The sequence below is a fragment of the Arvicanthis niloticus genome, chromosome 22 (genome assembly GCF_011762505.2).
Source record: "Arvicanthis niloticus isolate mArvNil1 chromosome 22, mArvNil1.pat.X, whole genome shotgun sequence".
NCBI lineage: Eukaryota > Metazoa > Chordata > Mammalia > Rodentia > Muridae > Arvicanthis > Arvicanthis niloticus.
Window position 1 is genome coordinate 8,246,366 of NC_133429.1, and position 23,531 is coordinate 8,269,896.

Sequence of the window (23,531 nt, forward strand, 5' to 3'; positions counted from 1 at the left end):
TGATTAAACACTTGGGTGCTTGGTGCTCTCCATAAGAAGGGAATCTGAGTTTGCCTGTCATAGAGGAGCTTCACAGATGAGTGGACAAAACTGACACAGGAAGAAAAGAAAGGAAACATTCAAAAACCTATTTAATAGAATGTTTTCCGTGATACCTTCTGGGCTAGGAACAGAGCCTGGTGTAAAGAAGTGCACTCTGGTGATTACAGACTTGTATGACCAAGTAGGGCATTTCTGACCCCTTCCCGCATCCCAATAGACAGTCGCAACACCCTGTGGGACAAACGAAGAAGCAGCTCATTTGCCCTGCTCCCATTGGGGAGCACAGGTCTCCTGGAAGGCTATTACCCATCCCTGTGACGGCAGCCTCTCTACCAGCCACTGTGGCAGGCACAGCAACAGCTCTGCAACGGAGTTTGATGTCTTAGGAAGTTCAGTCCATGGGCACCTCTGAGACTGATAGTCTTGGATCTATCCTTTAATAACAGCAATTGGTCTCAGTTTAATGGCCTTCTTGCTGATCCCAGCATCATGGCAGGTGTTCACGACGTCTGTCACATTCTTATAGGACTCTGGAGCCTACAGGGAAGGAATTGAACACTGTAAAATCCACTAAGAGGAAATCTTTCAAACTATTAAGCTTTATTTGAAATAAATACTTAGCTGCTATTTTTGCTCATTAAATTAGCAAAAGTTAGACCGGTGTGGTGGCTTACATCTTTAATCCCAGTACTTGGGAGGCAGAGGCAGGTGGATCTTTGAGTTTGAGGCCAGCCTGAGTTCCAGGACAGCCAGGGATACACAGAGAAACCCTGTCTTGAAAAAAAAAAAAAAAATTAGCAAAGGTTAAAAACATGAGTAAACTTAGTGCTGCAAAGGGGTATGAGATAAATACTTGGCTTTACATTTCCATCTGCATTTTCTTTTCTTTTTTTAAAGATTTATTTATTTTATGTATATGAGTACACTGTTGCTCTCTTCAGACACATCAGAAGAGGGCATTGGATCCCATTACAGATGGTTGTGAGCCACTATATGGTTGCTGGGAATTGAACTCAGAACCTCTGGAAGAGCAGTCGGTGCTCTTAACCACTAAGCCAGCCCTCATCTGCATTTTCTAATTTCTCCAAAAGCATACATATTATTGTATACTTAAAGGCAGGGGCCAGTGTAGGCATGTGGGACCTTGGTACCATATAGGCATGAGGAATGATAAGGTTGAATGAGCTCAAACCATGGAATCTCAGAACGGCAGCAGTGGAGCCATTCCCTGTCTGCCTCTACCTGCTCTGGAACACATGATCATAACAACCCACTGAGAACCACCAGCACTGGGTCACATAGCATAAACGCTTGGAGTTCTTCTCCATGCTAGTTAGGTATCTAGATAGCTCCAAGCCTTCAGCCAATGAGCTTCCCTTCCTGGGTATTCCTTCCCACAAAGGTTATTTAATTCCTGGTTCACCCTGAATAAAGGATATGCATTTACACCCACCATCAAATAAACCAGTATGAACAAGCAAGGATTGTCTTTTCAATAAGGATCACATCAGGGAAGGCCTCATCTTAAAATGAGCCATGGAGAAAGGCCTTCTCCTCTTCCACCCCCATGGGTGCTATATTCAGCTCTCACTCCCCTACAGACTGAGGGATCTGCTTTCCCTCTCTGCCTGTCATGCAGACACCCCGAGGGAAAGGTAGACCTGTGGCCCGGACTCCCAGTGGTACACGGGTGTCCAGAGAGGAGACTGGGAACCACAGCATTTGTCCCAGACCTTGTTGTTTCCCCTTCAGGTCCAGTGAAAGAGAACACAGACTCTGGACCACCTATATGGATGTTCTAGGTACCACCAGCAGAGAGGAAGGACAAAGCATGCCAGGGCAGTGAGATGGCTCAGTGTGAAGCCTAGTAACCCAACTTTGATCCCTGGAACTCATTTACGTATGAGAGATCTGATGCCACTAAATTGTCTTCTGACCCTCACACATCCATTTTTCTTAGTGTTTTCCACATTGTTTAACTTAAAAAGTTAAACAACTTCCTTTTAGACTGTGATTATATTTTAGATTTACTTATTTTATGTGTAGGAGTGTTCTGTATGTTCTGTCTCTGTCTGGTGCCTGCAGAGGTCAGAGTTAATTGAACTGGAGTTATAAATAGATGTGAAAAACCCTGTGGCTGCTGGGAATTGAACCCAGGCCCTCTGAGAGCAACAAGTGCTCGTGACAGCTGAGCCATGGCTCGAGTTCCCAACCTCAAATTACTCCTCAAAACATGTAAAAATTAAGTTAACAAACAAACAAGGGTTTGGGGATTTAGCTCAGTGGTAGAGTGCTTGTTTAGCAAGCGCAAGGCCCTGGGTTCGGTCCTCAGTTCTGGGGGAAAAAAAACAACAACAACAACAAAAACCAAACAAAAACAAACAAATAAAAGAAACCCAATCTTGACTCAGTAAGTCTACTTGAGACTTCTAATTATCAAAAGCTTCAAGAATGAATATACCTTTACAACACAATTTACAGCAGCAAAGAAAGGGGAGCTATGTGAACGTCCACCACAACCAGAAGCCAGGCTGCTCATCTGACAGCACAGAGTAAAGAGCGGCACCAAGAGTTTTAGAAGGGGCTGCGGTTTTAAAAGGACAAAGAAAAACTGACAACTTCAGCTTCAAAACAGCATCAGGGAAACATGGTGTAAGTGCTATTCAAAATGCAGGAGGGTTGGAGAGCTGGGTTTCTCTTAAGTTTATGCAGATCATTTAAATACAATTTTTCCTCTCTGTGAACTAAACACAAATGGTTTCTCTCTAAACATGTCTCTCTCCTTTTTCAAATTTGTCCTAAACTGAAATGTAAGCATACAACTGTGCAACATCAGGTTACAATGGGTCATCTTAAACTACTTCCACTTGTGTCTTCTATGGTGTTGGCATACACCTTTAGTCCTAGTACTCAGGAGGCTGAGGGAAAGGCAGGGAATTCTCTGAGTCTGAGGCCAGCCTGGTCTACAGAGTGAGTTCCAGGAAAGCCAGGTCTACACAGAAAAAAAAAAAAAACATTTTTTTTTTTTTTTAACCACTAAATTGTATTGCCTGTGTGTGGCACATGCACAGTGTACATGTGGAGGTTGGAGACAATTTGAAAGAATAAGTTTTCTCCTTCAACCATATGGGACCTGGGGATTAAATTCAGGTCACCATGCTGGTCCTTACAACCTACTTTTAAACATTATAATGTAGATACAAACTATATCAAGAGTAAAAACAATTTCAATAGATTTAGCTGGCAATAGATTTAGTCTCCAAACAAAGGACAATATAAAATAAAATGAGATAAACCAAAATCAGAACCAGGAGTTGTAGCTCACACTTGTGATCCTCGAATACAACGAGGTTGTTTCAAGGCCAGAGTAGGCTAGTGTTGGCCTCCTCTGGGACAGTGGTGGTGGTGGGGGCGTAACAAGGAGGAACTGCAAGGGTGAGGGTGAGTGGGCATGACAAAAACGAATTATAAAAATATAATATAAAAGCCCAAATGCCAAACTGAAGTCATTGACAACCTACCTCATCTGTAAAACCAACAACTCCAGTCTCTGCCCACAGGCATACATCTTAAGGCTTTCTTTCTGTTAAATACTGTCAGGACATCACTCACCTCTTCCATAACCAGCTTGGGTGAAGCAACCCGGATTGCGATTCCCATATCTGCCAGTTTATCTAAGACATCTTGGAAATCTAAATTACGACGTGATTTTGCTCTGGACAAAGCACGACCCTAGAATGAGAAAGGACAGGAGTAAACCAGTTTATGCATTTCGAACTAAAGCTTCATTTGACTCCAGCAGTTCTTTAGGCCCTTGGAATTCTAGGTCTTTTCCTTGATCATGAGATTCTCCCCATTATCACATTCTACTATGTACTTATTCATTTCCCCATCTATTGTTAGTGTGTGTGTACATGAGCACATGTATGTACAAAAGCCATGGCATGTGTGTGAAGGTCAGAAGTGGGCTCTCTCCTTCCACCTGGTTGAGGCAGGGTCTCTAGTTTCTGCTGCTGCGGTGAATTCCAGGACAGCTGGTGTGTGAGCTTCTGGTGAATTCTAGCCATTCCATCTTGCTGTAGGAGTGCTGGGATTACACATGTGGGGCGCCAGGGCTGGAACTAGGATTATCAGGCTTGCAGCAAGAGCTTTACCCTCCTCTGAACAATTCACCTGCTTTATTTGTTCACTTCTGAGCTAAGAGTTGCTATGCTGCTGACAAGGTCCAGGCCTGAGCTTGTACTTCTCCTGCATCAGCCTTCTGAGCAGCTAAGATTACAGGCGCATATCACTATACGAGGCTTGATTTTTCCTTTTATCTTATACTAAAACCAACCAACCAACCAACCAACCAACCATCTAACCTGACAGGCTACTGAGCTGGAGAGGTGTGTAAAGGTGCTTGCTGGCAACACTGCTCCACCCCCCCCCCCAGCTCCCCCAAGTTTAATCTCTGGAACCCATAACATTGAAGGAGAAGTCCCAATGCTACAGTTTTGTCCTGACTTCCATATGCATGCTATGTCACATTATACCCCCAGCCCTCTGACATACACACATAATACAAAAGAGTAAAATAAAGTGTAAGAAGTTAAAGAACAAACAAAATGACCTGGGCTATGGGAATAGTTCAGTAGATAAATCACTTGCTGGACAAGCATGAAAACCTGAGTTTGGCTCTCACATAAAAGCTAGGAATAGCTTTCCAAGCCTGTCAGATCAGCACTGGGGAAGCTAAGACAGGAGGATCCCAAGGGCTTGCTAGCCAGCCAGTCTAGCTATCAGTGAGCAGCAGCTTCAGTGAGAAGCCCTGTCTCCCAAAGTGAGGTGAAGAGTGACAAAAGAAGACAACCAAAGCTGGCCTCTGGACTGCACGCACGCACACCGTGAACAAACACACATGCAAACCAACCTGTCCTTTCTACTTTAACCTTATCATCTTTGTTTTATTAGGAAGCCTCAACACACTTTTTGAAAATAAATTTCTACCTAAAGTATTTTTTATTTAAATATTTATTTTGTATGCTTCTAAATACCATTGAGTATACTTCAATATAAATGTTAATTTTTCATTATATACAGCTTTTTGTGATTTAAATGTCTCTCTACCTTAGCAATGACATTTAACTATGTAACTACCATGCGCAGCCCTGTGACTCCTAAGCTGTTCAGCAGCCTCCTGGTGTCTACCACTAGATACAGGTAAGACCCTTCCCAACCCAACCATGATCACAGATTATGAATCCAGATGCTGTCCATGCCTCTAGAGGAGTAGGGAGCTCACACTGTTAAGACTCAGTGGGTGACAACTAGGAGGGCAGACAGCTGGAAATGAGGAGTGGTTAGAGGAGAAAAGCATTCCTCTTCTAACACTGACTCAGCACTTTGATAGTTTAGTCAACCACCTGTGCTGTAAGTACAATGTTTTTAAACACACCAATGGCAATTTACATGGCACTATGGTTCCTCCTGTCCTACAATGGCACAGCTGACTGTGGCAGGATGACTGTATAGCCCCAGAGCCTCCTGGCTCTCTACAGACAGTTCACTGATAGGCAGCTTAGAAGACCTGAGGCAACACATGCAGACAGACAGGTGCTGGTCTGCAAAGAGTGCATACCCCCCAAATCTGAAGTGGACTGTCGAAGAGGAAGGAACAACTAGACAAATGAACAGGTCCAATGGCTTGACCAGGGAGGGCCACAAGCTCAGCATGGTGCCATTTAAGCCAGCTGCAATAAACTCATTTACTCTGGCCATTGTCCAGTTTGGATTTTCTGGACTTGAAGATGAGGATGGATTTGGTTCTACGGTCAGCTCATTAAACAGTATATAAACAGAACAGTTTGCAAGAAGTAGTCGGGACACACTCAAACCGTGCTAAACTTAATCAGGTATTTATTTACCGGTCAAGATGCACAATAGCTAAACTGATGGACATTTCTAAGCAAGTTTTCAATCTCCTTACCGCTCCATGACAGGTTGTTCCAAAGGTCTCAGTCATGCCTTGTTCAGTGCCAGTCAGAACATAACTGCAAGTCCCCATGGTGCCACCAATAAGCACTGGTTGTCCAGTGAGCTGAGGGTACACAAAACCAACATTAAATTTTAGAAAGGTGCATGCTTTTTATGCCTGAAATTTCTTGTGTTGTAGAATTGTAGGAGAAACCTAAATCTCTAAACTCAATGCTCTTGTAACTATAATAAAGCATTACTTTGGATTTTTGGCTCCTTGGGAAAAGAAAGTGAAGGAAGCTATAAGGGCCTGCAACAGACAGAATGTGGTACAGAAAATATTCAGATTGGAGGAAAGTATCACTAGGATTTTCATCCATGCAAGGCATCTGCCCTCTCTGGACTTTTGTTTCCTTATCTGCGAAACCTAAGAGTAAGGGAAAGAAACACTGCAGTTTAACCTGTCTGCCTTACAATAACCTCTAGGCCACATCTGGCTCAGGCTCAGGGGAGCAAAGCATACCTGTGTAGCACTAAGACAGCACTCACTATGGGACGGGTCACTGGTGCAGACACTAGGGAAGCACTGTTGCAGGAGTTTTTCTTTATACTTGCTTTCCTGCTTTACTGAACCTGTGTCTAGAATTCTCTAGTTCCTGACCTCACTGCTCAAACACAAACACAAGGTCACATACTTGGTAGTCCACAGCAATGAGGGGGTGGTGAGGAGGGAAAGCACGGGTGGATCCCTTCCTGTGCACCAGCAGCGTCCGCTCCTTTCCATCTACCACGTGCTGCTCCACTTTGGCGATATTATGAGAAACATCATAGATCACATGCAGGTCCAGGTCGTCAGGGGTTGTGTTGAAGACTTTGGCAAAAGCCTAGGGGGAAAGCTTCCATTACAAGCAGCCAGTTCTAGCTCTTGAGAACATATTTACTGCTTTCAGCTAGTGAATGGTGGACTTCAGAGTTCTAAAACAGCAGTCACTAATCTTCATACAAAGCACAGAGTCCACCTCAGACAGAAAGGCTGCTCCCTGCTCTGGATGTTGCCTGCAGACAATTCTTGCCCAGCCTTCTCAATCACAGAGAATGGCATTTCCATTCTTGCTGAGGCTCAAGGCAAAATTAGGCCATTCTGGCTGTACCCTCTGACCAAAGACACCAAAACCCTAAGACACTTTCCTAGTATCTAGAATGCACATTTCTAAAACCAACCACGGTTAACTCAAGAGAGCAATTTTACTTTACCTGACGGGTTAAGAAGGTCATAGAAGAGCGGTTAACCCAGGCATAGTTTCCAGCTGCAGCCATTCCCTTTAGATAGTCTTGCCCCTCTGGGGATGAGATCCGAGCACACGCCAACTGCCGGTCATTGACTATAATCTTGTCTCTCTTCATGGCCTTTTCCATAGCTACCAGTGCATCTGCAACAGACCAGACAGGTTTCTCTTAAACAAATCATTCAGATTTACTGTAGAAAGAAGTGAACATTCAAATTCACAACAAAACCCTAAATATGCTTCTGCATTCATCTACTTGCTCTGTTAAGATATATTTGGGGCTGGAAAGATAGCTCAGCAGTTAACAGCACTGGACGCTCTTTGCCGATGGCCTGCGTTCATCCACATGGTGGCTCACAATTGTCTGTTCACTCAGTTCCAGGGAATCCACACCCTCTTCTGGTCTCCATACACACTGTGCACATATAGACAAGCAGGCACTTACACACACACACACAAACACACAAATAATGCCTTTAAATTAATTTTTATAAAAAGGTATTTGAGAATCTTCTGAGTACAGTGACATAGGAAGGTGAGACCCAGAGCATTTGCCTTTAGAAGCAGGAGGGAGCTTTAGTCACTCCCTTCTCAACACGGGAGTGAATGAGTAGAGCATGTATTTTGTTACCATCATGGTTTTTAAATAAATTTTTTGTTTCTTTCTAAAGAGAGTCTCACTTTGTAACTCACTTATCTTCCAACTAACTACACTGTTCCGGCCACTTCAGACCTGTGACCCTTCTGCTCAGCCCCTTGAATGACAAGATCACAGTGTGTGCAACAACACATCCGTAAATATAATGTTTAGTGCCTCAACAGTAAACAAGAGAGTGGCTCAACATCAAAGCCACTTTATATATCTGTTCGATTCGATTAAAGTAAAGGGTCAGGCTGGCATAAATGATTGAGTCTTACAGGATAAAGTCAAATTGCAAAGCTTAACAGTACCATAAAATTCATGTCTATAATTTTCAATTGTGCATACTGTCTCACGCTCACTAATCCCTGTAAGCCATGCAGACACCTATTTCCCTGCTCCTTGCTTGTGTTTCAAGTGTGCATACTGTCTCACGCTCACTAATCCCTGTACGCCATGCAGACACCTATTTCCCTGCTTCTTGCTTTGTTCTTGCTACTTGTTTCCTGAATGTCTTCTAGGTTACAACAGGAACTCCAAGGCCTAGCTTTGAGTCTTCTCTATGAATCTAGCTCAAAATATTTTTTTAAACACATTAAATTTATGTTGCCTTTCTTACACTATTTTATCAATCACTATTTTTTATCTTTGGTGGTTGTGGTTTAAAAATGCTTGGCCCAGGGAGAGGCACTATTAGGGGGCATGGCCTTATTGTAGAAAGTGTGTCACTATGGGATGTGCAGTGAGACCTTCCTCCTAGCCACATGGGAGCCAGTCTTCTATTGTTTGCCTCTGGAGCAAACTTAGAACTCTCAGCTCTCCCTGTGCCATGCCTGCCTGGATGCTGTCATGCTACCCACCATAATGGACTGAACCTCAGAACCTGTAAGCCAGCCCGAATTAAATGCTGTCCTTTATAAAAGTTGTCTTGGACATGCTGTCTCTTCACAGCCATGAAAACCCTCACTAAGACAGCGGTGGTGGACGGTCTGGATAGTGTTCATGTGGATGCCCATGGTCAATCTTGAGTGTTGCTCCTGTGTGTCTTGTTTTTTTGAAAGAGGGAGTCTCTTGCTGGCCTGGAGCTTGACAATCAGGCTATGCTGGCCGGCCAGAGTTCCATGCATTTGCCAGTCTCTGCCTCCCCAGCACTGTGATTACAAGTGCACACCACTGAGCCTTGCATGTTTTCTGTAGGGCTAAGGGACTGAACTTCTATCACCAGGCTTGCCTTGCACTTTACTGAGCTATTTCTCCCTTCTTTTTCTTGATGAACATGATCTTACCCATCAGAGAGTGAGGGTACTACCTATTTTAGAAGCCAACCCACCAAAGTCCCTCCCCTTGCTGAGTCGCAGGCTCACTGAGTGCTCACTTCACCTCCACAGTCCATGCACTACGGGGATAGCAGCACTACCAGTGCTTCCCCAGTGCCACACGCAGTCACATGCTCTGTATGTGTTACTTCACTAACCTCCCATAACCATACTGGATAAAGTAATGATACTCTTTTTTTTCTAGATGAGAAAGTTAAGGTCCAATGAAGAAGTTTTTCAGGGTCACAAGTTCAGAAAGCCACAAGTTAAAAACCCATTCAATGTATTTCTATGGCTCAATTAGCTCTGTTGTCTTGTTCCCCATAAAACACACATTTTAGTTCCAAGCAAAAATTCAGGTCTAGAATATACCTGTAGCTACTTGGTGGCCCAAGCCTCTGCTTCCACTGTGGATCATCACACACACCTGTCCCTTGTGGTCGATGCCCATTTTCTTGGCAGCATACTCATTGAAAATCTCATCTACAACCTGGATTTCTGCATAGTGGTTGCCTGCTCCCAGGGTCCCCAACTGTAAATGCAAGAATGTCTGATTAAACAGTTTCTATTCTAGTTAAAAACAAACAAACACACATACATTTAAAAAGCAACTCAGTGAAACCAAAGCAACAACAAAATAGGCATACAGTGTCTCATGTAATGAAAAGAAATTCTAAATTTATTACTACACATTTCAAAAATAACATGGACTACTCTGGAGGTCTAGAATATCATACACTTTAAGTATTCCATACAGAAGTTTTAAGTACCACTGAGATGGGCCAAATTCCAGGAAGAATGCTGATTCTCAGACAAGCCCCAGGTTGAAATGATTTTTGATACATCATTTTTCATGTTAGGTACCAGAAACACTCGCCAAATCAGAGACTGTTCTATGACTCCTGTTGTATGATGTGTGGGCATGAGTACAGCAGCATGTATGGAGAGGCCAGGGCTCACATTTTGGGAGTCAGTTCTCTCTCTCCACTGTTATGGGAGTTCTGGAGACTGCGCTCAGCTGTGAGGCTTGTGTTCCCACCCACCAAGCATCTCACTACCTCCATCCTTTGCAAACCATTGTTTTTAATCTAAATTATGACAGTTTGTAGACCTCATAATCATATCCTACTTGCACTGGCTGATTTTGTGTGAACTTGACACAAGCTGGAGTTACCAGAGAAAGGAGCTTCAGTTGACAAAAAGCCTCCATGAGATCCAGCTGTAAGGCATTTTCTCAATTAGTGATCAAGGGGGGAGGGCCCATTGTGGGAGGTGCCATCCCCGGGCTGGTAGTCTCGGGCAAGCAAGCCGAGCAAGCCAGTAACATCTCTCCATGACCTCTGCATCAGCTTGTGTGAGTTCCAGTCCTGACTTCCTTTGGTGATGAACAGCAATGTGAAAGTGTAAGCTGAATAAACTCTTTTCTCCCCAACTTGCTTCTTGGTCATGATGTTTGTGCAGGAATACAAACCCTGACTAAGACACCACTTTTCTCCTAACCACTTGTAACTCGAGTTTTTTATGAATATTTGAAAGTTCTGCATAACCTTTCAGAAAAATGATTCATAAGCAAACAGATTTATGTTCTTTTTAAGTTGGTACTATAAAAAAAATTCTCCAAGGATAACCTTTTTGTTAAATAGAAAGTACAGATTTCTTCCCTCTACAAAAGCTAAAATAGCACATTGACCCTGCAACGTGAGTTACCTGAGGAAGGCCCCTTTTCTTTGCTCTGGGTGAGACCTTATTGGGGTCGGCTTGCAGCATCCTTCCATACTCCTCACAGTGTTCCTTGTCTTCAGCCCAGGCATAGCCTTCTCTCAGGGACCAGTCCACACCCATCTCCAATGCCTCCTCCAAGTCTCTGGGGTGAGTAAGGAAACCCACGTCATTTCATAGCAATGGACAGTACAACTTAGGAAGAAACACATCTCAGAGAGCACAGGGATATGTGACAATTACTACTTCCTGTGTACCAGGTTTTGTTCTAGAGCTTCAGCCCTCTAGTTTTTTTGTGAAGAAAGCAGTCACATGGTTACCATTTAAAACTGTGACAGTGTTATTGCAATGATTACATTTACTTTCATGGTCTGTTGTACTTAAAAACAGACAAACCAAAACAGGTTCTCATGTAGTTCAGGCTGGCCTTGAACTCACTGTGGCCAAGGAGGATCCTAACTCAGATACTTCTCTCTCTCTCTCCCAAGGATAGCCTATGCTATACTTCTCTCTCTCTCCCAAGGGTAGCCTATGCTTGGTTTTTGTGCACACTAGGGAAACACTCTACCAACTGAGCTATGTCACCAGACCCTGTGATGCACTCTTTAATTATTATTTTTTATATTACATTTGTGCCTCTGATTCTGAATCTCCTGAGAGCAATTAAATATCCAAATAAAAGCTGTAATCTTAATCAGATATTACTATCTACTTTGATTTTATAATGTCTTTATTAATAATTTATGAAAAAATTAGCCAAATAATGAAGGTATTTGAATATCCTCAAGTAACACAGGTTTCATTTTAAGGTTTAGTTTCCCCAAACCACTGTGTGGCTTTGCTGGACCTGCACTTTGAAGCCAAAGGGCACGAACATTAAACACTTAGAAGATCCTTTACCATCACCCAAGTTCCAGGCATCTCAAGCACAACCAGAGTGAATCCAGCTTTAACAGTCCCTTCCCATTACACTACATGACAATCCTTTATAAACAGTATGAATTAGGACAAATTTCTACCTGAAATATTTGTAAAGAAGTCACGTCAGTCACTGTTACATGTATGCTTTTCACAGTGGAGCTCAGGCATCATATGAAAACAAAGGATAAGCATCTTCTAAATTAATTTTACCTCAACTGCTTTTCTTTTTTGGTGGGAATGTGGAAAAGATAACAGTTAAGAGTGTTTCTGCATTAATATATGCATAAAATTTAAAATGCAAAGTTCACACAATGCAGATGTCAAAGGAACACCTTTGACTCATACTTCATAAGCACAAGGTACTTGTGGTGTGACGGTGCACGGTGTACCACAAGGTATGGTGGTGCACACATGCAATCTTAGGATTTGGGAGGCTAAGGCAGGGGGACCATGAGTTCAAGGCCAGCCTGGCTACACAGCAGGTTTGATGTAGTGAATACGCTGCCAATGTACAGGGTATTGTTGTGTATGAACAAATGTATAGCACTGTCCATATGTACCCAAGAGACAGTAACACTTCAGCCTTGTGTCACTGCACTACTTAGTAAAGAAAGCACATATTCAGTACCATGATTTAAAAGGAAGATGAAGATGAATGGGTTCACTGATCGGTACTCAGAACATGGCCTGTCTGAAAGGCAGGATCTTTGGTCTGAAGCCTGAAGTCACTTCCAAGCTTATTCACTACTGCTTCTGTCACTTGCTTGGCTTTCCTCTAGCAGTGGTTATCATCTGGACCAACATCAGGCACAGCACCTTATGCTTAAAGTGCTCTTATTCTAAAATATCCAACATCAAGAATGGCCTCTTCTTTTTCTTGATTCATCAACTTTTATCTGTGGGAGTTTTGCCCGACCGTTTATCAGTGTACCATGTACATGCAGTATCCACACAGCCAGACATAGTGCCGGATCCCCTGCACTGCCATAGAGGTGCTGGGAATAGAACCCTGGGATCTGGAAGAGCAGCCAGTGGGCTTAACCACTGGGTGATCTTTATAGCCACACGCCTTTACTTTTTAATTTTAGACATAGACTTATATGCTGCGCAGGGTGGCTTCAAACTCTTGAGTTAAAAATGATCCTATCATGTCAGCCTCCTCAGAGGCTAGGACTACAGGTGCACTCCAACAAGTGTAGTTCAAGGACTGTTCTAATGAACATGGGCTAGGACAGACCTTTAAAAAGCAACTAATTTGTACTTCCTAAGGAGTGACTGAGAAATGTCTACATTGGAAGCAAAGCCCAGAGCATGTGGTCTTGCCCCCCCTTTCCCTTTCCCAGAACTGGTGCTCTTACTTGGCATTCATTGGAATGACGCCTTTTGATCCCACCCCAACAGGGATGTGGTCAAACATAGCTTGGGCAAGCTGTTCCTTCACAGGCTGTACATCGCTCTCATCTAAATTGGTTCTTAGCAAACGGACACCACAGTTAATATCAAATCCGACACCACCTACAGCATACAGAAGTCAAACATTAGCAAAATCAGATAGTTAGAGCATTACTTGAAGTTTCTTAGTATTAGTACAGAGTTAAAAGGATTCTCATGATTTCAAAGACAAGCATGTTTTAATGTAGGCTTCAAAGTGGCCTTCTGCTGAGTCAAGTCTACCAACATTAAAATCACACACGGAACACACACACTCAGGTATTTTGCCAACAGTGGGGAATATGGCACACAGATGAAAAGGAGGAACATGTCTCCCTGCATCTTTCTCACATCAGGCTCTGATGAATTCTGTTAGTCTTCTCAAACAGAAAACCTCTCTGGCTTTGGTGACCTTCCCTTCTGTGTATCTTCATTATTTTTTTCCTAATGATTTCCAATTTTTTTCCTTTTGCTAGTTTAAACTTGTTCTTTCTCCAACTTTTAAAAGACATTCTAGAAGGCTGGAGGAATGGTTCAGTGGTTAAGAGCAGAGTACTGGCTGTTCTCCCAGAGGCCCTAGTTTGGTTCCCAACACCTACAAGGTAGCTTACCACCTTACTATCCCACGATCTGTTATACTCTTTGGCTTTCCCAGGCCCCAGGCACAACCATGGTGCATAGACTTATATGCAGGTGAAACATCATATACATTAAATAAATATGATTTTTAAAAAAGAAAAGATATTTCAGCCTCCCTTCTTTCCTAATCTGAACATTTGGGGCTATAGTATATTTCCATCCAAGAATGGGATTAACAGCAATTGAAAGTTTTTATATTTAAGTATTTCTGAAAATGATGTCTCCGAGCCTTATTGAGATAACTGACAAGGAACAACTTTTCTATGAAGTATTATGTGTGCACACCATGAAATGATCACACAGTTGAACTAGTCAGCATATCTATCACTCACGAGATTACACCTTTTCCCTGGGGAGAGAACTCAAACCAGATGTCTTAGCAGATCTCAAGCACACAGTACGCACTCATTGTTTCTGTACCCAATATACATTAGGTCGCCAGGACTGTAATTCACTTTAATCTGTAATCTGAATCCTTTAGCCAACATCTCCCAATCAGCATTCTCCACCCTCTCTCTACTCTGGCAGCCGCCATTCTCTCTGTGAGTGAGCTGTGGCATTTGTCATTTTCTGTGTATATCATTTTGCTCATGGGTTTACCCATGCTATACCAAATGGGCAGATCTCCTTTCTTCACTTTGAAATAATGATTTCAGTTCCTCTACACAGATACGCAGAAAAGACACGGCTGAGTCATATAAAGTTTCAGTTTTTAATTTTTTAAAAGAATTTCCACGAACCATTCTCTACAATGGCTTCATCAATTCAGTCTCACCAACATTATGCATCTCCTTTTCTCAATATCCTCTTTTGTCTGTGGTATATACACAGGAAGGCATTCACCCAGGTGTGCACACAGGGAAGTCAGAGAAGTGTTTCTTTTGTAGCCAGAATCTGTTATTGTCCGGCATCTGACAAAAGTCTCCAAAGTTTTCAGTAAGTGGTTTGACTGATACTGTAACAGCCCAATTGTCCATAACCAAGTTTAATGTGGAAAAAAAGGCCTCAAGAATACACTGAGACTTAGAAATGCACACAAACCCACTGTCTCAGAAAGGCTACACAATACAGAGAAGCCACACTGTCACTGCAGAGGGGACGGGGACCTTACCTGGGGATACAACTGCCTCAGGGTCGTTCATATCAAAGGCAGCCATGTTCCCTATGGCAAACCCGTAGCCTGAATGGACATCAGGAAGCCCAATAGACCGCTGGAAGAGAGAGAGACATGAAGCACAGCGGCTGCACTCTGCACCCTAGCTGCCTGATGGACCTGTCCTTGATTCTGTGGCAGTGGCCATGCAGCACCTGCAGGAAACAGCCTATGAGTGTCTCACTGATGGGACTCTACTGTGGCGAGGCCCACGGAGACCCCTTCCCACGTGTCAAGGACCTGTGGTAAATTTAGTAGCCTCTATGCTTAGTACCTAGCTCACACGTGCTACAAGCTCTCCTTGCATTCCCTATGTTGTCTATATGCACAGCAAAAATTAGGTTCACTGTGTCGGTCATGGGCAAGGCTGGGATCACACAGGCTGAAAGCCCTGTGATGATTCTGTTTTCCTCAATACTCTTTTGACGGGTAAAACCCTCCTCTCTTCTCTCTGTTTCTGTGGATCCTCCAAATGTTACCACTAGTCCTGGGTATTTTGGCACATGTAATCATGTCCCTAGAGAAACAGCTATAGTCACACTAAGTAAGTCTGGGGCAGGGGCTAGAGAGGTGGCTCAGCGGTTAAGAGTACTGTCTGTTCTTCTAGAGGTCCTGGTTTCAATCCCCAGCAGCCATATGGTGACTCACAACCACCTATAGTATGATCTGATGCTTTCTTTCTGGCGTGCAGCTGCACATGCAGATAAAATGAGCACTCAGATACATAAAATAAATACATACATACATAAATAAAGTAAGCCTGGGGCAGCTGTGAGGAGCAGTGAGTCCTGTTTGCATAACTGTTCTGAGGAAGCTATGCCTGATCCACAGAGACTTAGAAAATAGGGAAGTTATATCTGATCAACAGAGACTTGAAAATGGTTCTTAGAACGATGGTATCAAGAATTGATAGATGCATTATCAGGAAAGGTTTCTTGGTATAATGAGCATGTCTTTATCTGCAATTAAGAACGTATTGTGACAAAGGGGTGCTATTTGATGATTGGACTTATACCCACAAATGTTTAATCTGTCTATCACCCTGCATAACTGTGTAATCACATTTGCCATGAGCTGGGTATGCGCTCAAGTCTACAGGACATGCCTGGCTAGACATTTACTTTTGGCTTGCTAAAACTGTGCTTTGTAGTATAAAATAAGGTTAGGGGGGTCATTGACCCAGTGGGAGAGAGAAAGGAGGAAGGGACACTATTGGGGGCCTTTTGTAATAATAGAGCTTTTATAATGCTGATGTTATGATTTCTTTTAATAAAATAACCAGTGATGTCACTGCTCAGGCAAGCAGGACTTTAACTGTATAAATAAAGATGGCTAGAACTATTCAAGGCCATTTGTTTGAAAGTCAACAGGTGGTTAGTATCTTCATTTGCGCAGACATCCCTTCCGCACCTCAGGACCTGATCCTATAGCTGGAGCTGGTCTCCAGAAATTCTGAGTCTCTATTGGTGGGCCATTCATCTACAGACGCCTATCCACAAAGCTAAATACAGCCAGGGACATCTTTTCATGAAGTCTGACCACCAACAGAAAAGGCTAAGAGTAGAACCCTACAGGAGAATCACACAGTAAGTAAAGATGCTGCTACCTTTATACTCACAAACTGTGGTTTTGCCAGGGCTTATCTATAGGTCATGAGGAATTTCACAAATGAAATCTATTTGACAACACTAATACAGCATATTTCATACACCTGCGGCAGAGTGAAGGCTGGTGTGATCAAATACGGTGAGGATATGGAGACAACTAGAAATATCAGGTCATAAATATACACAAGCCACATCTTTTATCAGCACCCCTCCCTACACACAGTGCACAGCATTGTAACTGACACTAAGAAGCCTCATGAAAGTCTGGTAAGTGGATCCATTCTCAACACTCTCCTCTGAAGGTCAAGTCTGAAGCCAGGGTAGTGGAGGCCCATTTCCACTTCCACACTTTACTGTCAGTGCTCCAACAGCGATAGATAGCTAGTAGGTAGGTGGTCCTCTCTCTCTCTGTTCATCTGCTCTCCAACTGTACAGAGCCACAGTAGAACCTAGAAAGGTATACTGGGGAGGGAATAATGACTCACAATGGCAAAATTTAAATCTTGCCATAAAAACTACTCGAAAGGTTCCCAAATGCTTAGATTCTAGAGACTAAGAGGCCATCTGGATTCAGTTCTTTGCTCCAAGGGTTGCTGCTATAGTCAAAGGTCATAGTCTAAACACCAGTGTCAATTCAGTGGAGTGGAGCCCTTCATCTTTCAACCAACTTTAGACAATATAAATGATTAAGGTTTGACTCTTGACTCACATGAACAATCCCAGGCAGGGCTGCCACATTGCCAATCTGCTTCATGGCTGGCAGGAAGCCACCAACACCTGAAAACAAACAAACAAACAAACAAACAAACAAAAAAAACCCATCAAAACCTCAGTCTTAGAAAAATGACACATTTGATTTTCAACACTAGTTACATACATGAAGAGGCAATAGTTACAGTTACAGATCAGAGAAGCTGAAATGGAAGTGGGGAGAGAACTTCAAGATAAAGCACATTCACAGGAAGAACAGGACAGTTCGACATGCGTGCCAGCATTCTGTGTGTGTAAGAAGCTGGCTTATTAATGTAGTAGGGACAAAAAACCATTAACTCTTAACCTTTATGTTGCCAGTATAAAATGTACTCATCCAATAACTCACAGTAGCTATTTAAAATATTACCAGTGGGGCTGGAGAGACTGCTCAGTGGTTAAGAGTACTGTTGCTTAAATGTGGCTGCTTTTGCAGAGGATTCAGGTTCAAGTCTCAGCAGCCACATGGCAGCTCATCTGTAACTCCAGTCTCAGGGGATCGAGACTGTTTCAAAAGAAAACTACACCGAGTCAGCAGAGGTGTTAATCTAAACGACAAAGAGGGTCTACGGCCATACCACCCTGAACGCGCCCGATCTCGTCTGATCTCGGAAGCTAAGCAGGGTCAGGCCTGGTTAGTACTTGGATGGGAGACTGCCTGGGAATACCGGGTGCTGTAGGCTTTAAAAAAAAAAAAAAAAGAAGGGCAAAGAGGAAGAGCTAGAGGACCAAAACAATGGCTTGAGAGTCAGGGCAGATGGAAGACAAGTCCAGCTTTCCCAGGCGCTTGAAGTTCCTTTCTTAAAAAATAATGTGTGTGTGCAAATATGTGGAGGCCACAGATCAACTGTCTTTCCTAGGATCTACTCACTGTGTGTGTGTGCATGTACAGGGAGGTCAGAGGACAGCTTTGTGGAGCTGGCTTTATCTTCCTATCTTTATATGTGTTCCAGGAACTGAACCCATGTATCGAGGCTTGTATAGCAGTGCTTTTTCCTTTAAGCCATCTCTCTAACTCTCCACCTTATTTTTTTGAGGCAGGGTCTCTCACTGAATCTGAGTTTCAATTACTGATTACACTGACTGTCCAGCAAGCTCTGGAGATCTGCCTCGTCTCCCTTCCCTACCAAGTGCTGAGTGAGATTCCAGAGGTCCCCTTGACCTGGTCTTTACATGGGTGAAGGGGTCCCCACGCAGGTCTTCACGGTTACACAGCTGGCACTGTACTCACTGGGCCACAGCCAAAGCTTTCAGCAGTGCCATGTAACACAAGCCAACATATTCAAGCAAGGAAGAAGGGATTGATTTTGCTAATCTAAAAATGAAAAGGGATAAAAGAGTCTATTCTGCCACCACTTCAAGAGTATCATTTTAGAGCACTACGCCTTTATCTCTAAACCACCCTGCAGCCATGTGAATCAGGTATCAACTGATGTTCACTAAAGCTAGTATACCAGTTAAGATTACTGGTTTTGCCCTTTGCCCAGTCTGCTGTGGAATCTGGTGTGGCCTGTGGCCTTGGTCCTACTGAGATGCTTTAAAGGCTTATTAAGAATGAGTGGGTCCGCCGGGCAGTGGTGGAGCACGCCTTTAATCCCAGCACTTGGGAGTCAGAGGCAGGCAGATTTCTGAGTTCGAGGCCAGCCTGGTCTACAGAGTGAGTTCCAGGACAGAGAAACCCTGTCTCAGAAAAAAAAAAAAAAAAAAGAAAAAAAAAGAAAAAGAAAAGAAAAAAGAAAAGAAAAAAAAAAGAATAAGTGGGTCCCTATGAAACCCTACTATACCCAGGTTTACCAGGAAATCTGGGTAGAAATGGGGTCAATGACCTTCATCCTTTATAAAATCAGGAGTGCGGATAAAAGAAGGAAAGCTCTGAAAGGCTCCAGTCCTGCAACTGCTCATGGCCATCACTAACTACTCTGTGATTCCACTCAAGATGAATCGTGCTAACTCAGCTAGACCTAAGCAAGCTGTGTTAAATGGGAACACAGAACATTGCTGTGCACTTACCTAAGTACCCTTTACAGTATAGTATTAAAAAAAAAAAACTATCTGAGAAGTTCCCTCCCCACAAAATAGAAAAGAGTACTGGTTTGAAAATTAGGCACTTTGAGATTTGAATTCTGGGTCTGTCACTATGAAGTTGTGACCAAGGACAAGTTAAAATTCACTTAAACTCACTGCATTTTGGAATTCTACAGAAGACAGACAACATCTTCCTTTTTAGTTGTTACAAACATGACATGGACAATCAGTATGGAGTATCTAATGAAGTGCCTGGCACACAGTGAGTACAGGATGAAGAGCAGCACTGGCTATCACTGTGTGCAGTTATTTGAGAACAAGCCCCAAGTTCCAAACCTTTATACAGCAGCGTGCCCCAACATGTAATCACTAATAAATAGGTGCTTTGATTCAAGTCTAGATCACTCCTTAAAAATATTTCCCACTGGCTGAGTTCTTATTTATTCAGAGAGCAGGGAAGGCTCTACCTGTACCATGCGAGAATCTCCAGTGTACTTACCACCACCTCGACAGGCATTCCTTAACTCCTCAAACATTAGTTTTTCCAGAGCATCATTCACATAAAACACTCCTTCAACCTGATAAAAAAGAAAAGCAAAACACATTGTCTGACCCAAGTTCCTCAAGCACATGCCCACTGAGCAGCAAGTACATGCTATGTAGTGTAGTGCTGCATTCTGCACGAAGCTACCACAGTGCTTATAAGAGAAAAACTTCCAATCACGAACTAGAAGGATCTTAGAGCATTTTAGACCTGGGTTTAAATTGGGACTGTTCAACCAGTAAAATCTAATCAACTATCTCCAAATTGGAAACACTGCTCACAAATTTGTGAGGAGATATGTCTACCATGATTTTGCTATTATATAACTCACAAATTATAAAAAAGCATCATATATATGGATATTAATGTACAATTTTCATGTGTCAATTAAGAAATTAGCAAGTGACTCTGCTGACCATCCTTCCCTTCTTGCACACAACAAAGGAAAATACTGTGGTGCAAAAGAAGTTTTGTGCACACACACAGAGTTTTTTGAGAGAGGGTTTGTCTGTGTGACGAGTCCTGAACTCACTTTGCAGACCAGGCTGGCCTTAAACAGAGATCTGCCACCTCTGCCTTCTGAGTGCTGGGAATAAAGGCATGTGTTACCACTTTTGGCAAAATTTTGTGTTGTTTGAGAAAGTGTCTTACTTAACGTTGTTCTAGTTGGCTTCATATAATAAACTGTCCTCTCACATAGGATCTTCCACTTCCCAGCCTCCAGGGATTATAGTCCAGAGCCACCAAGAGAAGCCTATCAGAAACTTTTTACTAAGACAAAGGACGGTAAAGCTTTATTGCATTCTCATGGCATTTAAGGGACTGTGTCACTTAACACATGAGCCAAAACCTCACAAGTGTTTTCTTCCTCTACTTTTAACAGAACTTTTGATACAAACGGTGGTGGAGCCAGCAGGCCCATGATTTCATCTCCTGGTCTCTGGCTCCTACGACTTCAGCTCTAACATATTCTCCAGGCTGAGAAAGAGAAGTGGACTGGACATGGAGGCAGGGCCGTTTTCCTAGATGGGTACAGATAGGTCACCCACCAACTGATCCTTGGGGTCCTTGGCGAAGAGCATATTAAAAGCCTGAGTCTTGCCGACTGTCGCTACATTAAAAACCAGTTAAGTTTGGAGAATACCATCTGTAAACGTTATCTAAATAACTACCATGACTCAAGGGAAACGGAGTTCCAAGCTAGCGGTGCCAACTTGGGAAAAGTCCACAGAAATCTCAGAAGACCAGGAACACTTCCTATCTGACGGTGCGTGGGGGGAAAACACGCGTGAGGCCCCGCTGCGTCTGTCCTCGTGGGTGTGGACCTGGCGCGTGGGGTCTGCGGGTCGGAGCTGGGTAAGGAGACCTGGAACTCTGCAGGGGTCGCCCGGCCGGGCGCCGGGTGCTGGGCGGAGGAGGCCGGTTCTCGGCGGAGTCGCGGCCTGCAGCTCCGAAGGCCGCTGCCCCCACTCACCTGCATGTTGGGCACAAAGCCCTTCTTGATCCTCCAGCAGTTCTTATTGATCTTGTCCAAGAACTGTAGCTCATCGTTGTAGTTACGACTCATGGTGGCGGCGAGGCTAGCGATAGCTCCGGGGTACGCTTAGAAAGAGACGTCACCCGCTGTCTACCCGCTCCACGCAGCGCCACCTCTCAGGGCGCAGGCGCGACCGGCTCCGCTCCAGGAGGGAAGATGGCAAGCGCAGAGGCTCAAAACTCATCGCGCTAGTCCTGCTCGAATGGGCTACAGCGCTAGTTTTTCTCTTGGACTTTCTTTTTCTTCCTTTCCTTCTTCCTTCCTTCCTTCCTTCCTTCCTTCCTTCCTTCCTTCCTTCCTTCCTTCCTTCCTTCCTTCCTTCCTCTTTCTTTCTCTTTCTTTCCTTCCTTATTTCTTTCTCTCTTTTCTTTCTTTCTTTCTTTCTTCCCTTCCTTCCTTCCTTCTTTTCCTTCCTTCCTCTTTTTCTTTTTCTTCCTTCCTTCCTTCCTTTTTTTTTTTTCTTTCTTTCTTTTTTTTTTTTTTTTTTTTTTTTTTTTTAAGTAAGGTCTCACTATTTAGCCTCAGTGAGCCTGGAACTCACTATATATCCAGGTTGGCCTCGAACTCTCAGAGATACACTTGCCAATGTCTCCTGACTGCTGCTATTGAAGACATGCTGCTTGGGAATGTTTTTGAGCACCTCCTGAAACCTCTTCACTCTGGATCAGGTCAACTGCTATATAGTATATATATATAGTCTGGAGTTCATGCCCCCATTAGTAAAATAAAGAAAAAAATACTAATGAACAAGATAAAATACTAATGAAGGACACATTTGATGTTTGTAAATATCAGAATGAAATTGAGGATATACAACATTCTCCGTTGCAAAAAGAGTATCCCAAAGAAGCATATCATGACAGTTGTATCATTTATTTCTACAAATGCTTACGCAGAAAATCTGCTCTGGCCGGCAATGCCCTGCAAAGATGCATACTGGGTACAGCCTATAGATAAACAAAAACCTATGATGACAATTTGGCTAGATGGAAAGGCATTTCAAGGCTTGGTTGACACAGGAGCTGATGTGACTATCCTAAAACAAAGTGATTGGCCTGCTACCTGGCCTCTGACCCCAACTGTAACCAATTTAAGGGGTATTGGCCAAAGTCAAAACCCACTACAAAGCTCTAAGGTGCTGACGTGGAAAGATAAAGAAGGAAATACAGGAAATATACAACTCTATGTCATCTCAGGCCTTCCCATTAATCTCTGGGGCTGAGATCTGTTATCCCAGTTGGGACTGATTATGTGCAGCCCTAATGAAGTAATCATGGCTCAAATGATAAACTCTGGATTTTCCCCCAGGGAAAAGATTAGGAAAAAGTGAAGAAGGGATTATCTAACTTGGATCAAGCCATAAAGGCTCATGAGTTACATCACCTTAATTCTAAAACTTTAAAAGGTATGTTTAAAATTACCAGAGAACAAGCTAGACAAATTGTCAAACAATGTCAATCATGTGTTAAACTTTTACCAGTTCCTCATTTGGGTGTAAATCCAAAGGGACTGATACCAAACAGTATCTGGCAAATGGATGTTACTCATTATAATGAATTTGGCAAGCAAAAATATATACATGTATGTGTAGACACATACAGTGGTTTCATTTATGCAACATTACAAACTGGAGAAGCAAGCAAGCATGTGATTGCTCATATGCTTGCTACAATCGCTGTATTGGGTGTGCCTAAACAGATAAAAACTGACAATGGCCCAGGTTATACAAGCTCCAGTTTCCACCAATTTTGTGAAAGATTGGGAATACTATATAAAACGGGTATTCCATATAATCCACAGGGCCAAGGTATGGTAGAAAGGGCACACCAAACCATTAAATGTCAATTTGAAAAAATTAAAAAGGGGGAATGGTACCCTACCAAGGGATCCTCCAGAAATATCCTTTATCATGCACTCTTCATTTTAAATTTTTAAAATTTGGATTCTGAAGAAAAATCTGCTGCAG

The 23,531-nt window shown here is 43.1% G+C and overlaps 2 protein-coding genes and 1 non-coding gene across 3 annotated transcripts in view; 2 read left to right on the forward strand and 1 right to left on the reverse strand.

Annotated features, from left to right (window-relative positions):
- Window positions 1-21,506, forward strand: part of Ascl4 (achaete-scute family bHLH transcription factor 4) — a 36,152-nt gene extending 14,646 nt beyond the window's left edge. Inside the window, exon 2 of the transcript XR_013106262.1 lies at window positions 20,912-21,506. The gene's annotated coding sequence lies outside the window, so the exon portion shown is untranslated. The remainder of the gene's footprint in view (window positions 1-20,911) is intronic.
- On the reverse strand, window positions 115-21,649 carry Rtcb (RNA 2',3'-cyclic phosphate and 5'-OH ligase). The gene is made up of 12 exons (XM_076919813.1): window positions 21,503-21,649; window positions 19,984-20,062; window positions 17,419-17,486; window positions 15,061-15,160; window positions 13,238-13,394; window positions 10,947-11,103; window positions 9,612-9,771; window positions 7,252-7,427; window positions 6,693-6,881; window positions 6,011-6,121; window positions 3,655-3,774; window positions 115-579 (listed from the first exon to the last, which is right to left on the reverse strand). The coding sequence occupies exons 1-12, from the start codon at window positions 21,593-21,595 to the stop codon at window positions 472-474; spliced, it is 1,518 nt and encodes a 505-aa protein (XP_076775928.1). The 5' UTR covers window positions 21,596-21,649; the 3' UTR covers window positions 115-471.
- Window positions 18,024-18,142, forward strand: LOC143436501 (5S ribosomal RNA). Its single transcript, XR_013106471.1, has one exon. It is a non-coding gene; the product is annotated as a 5S ribosomal RNA (ribosomal RNA).
- Window positions 21,650-23,531: the final 1,882 nt, after the last annotated feature.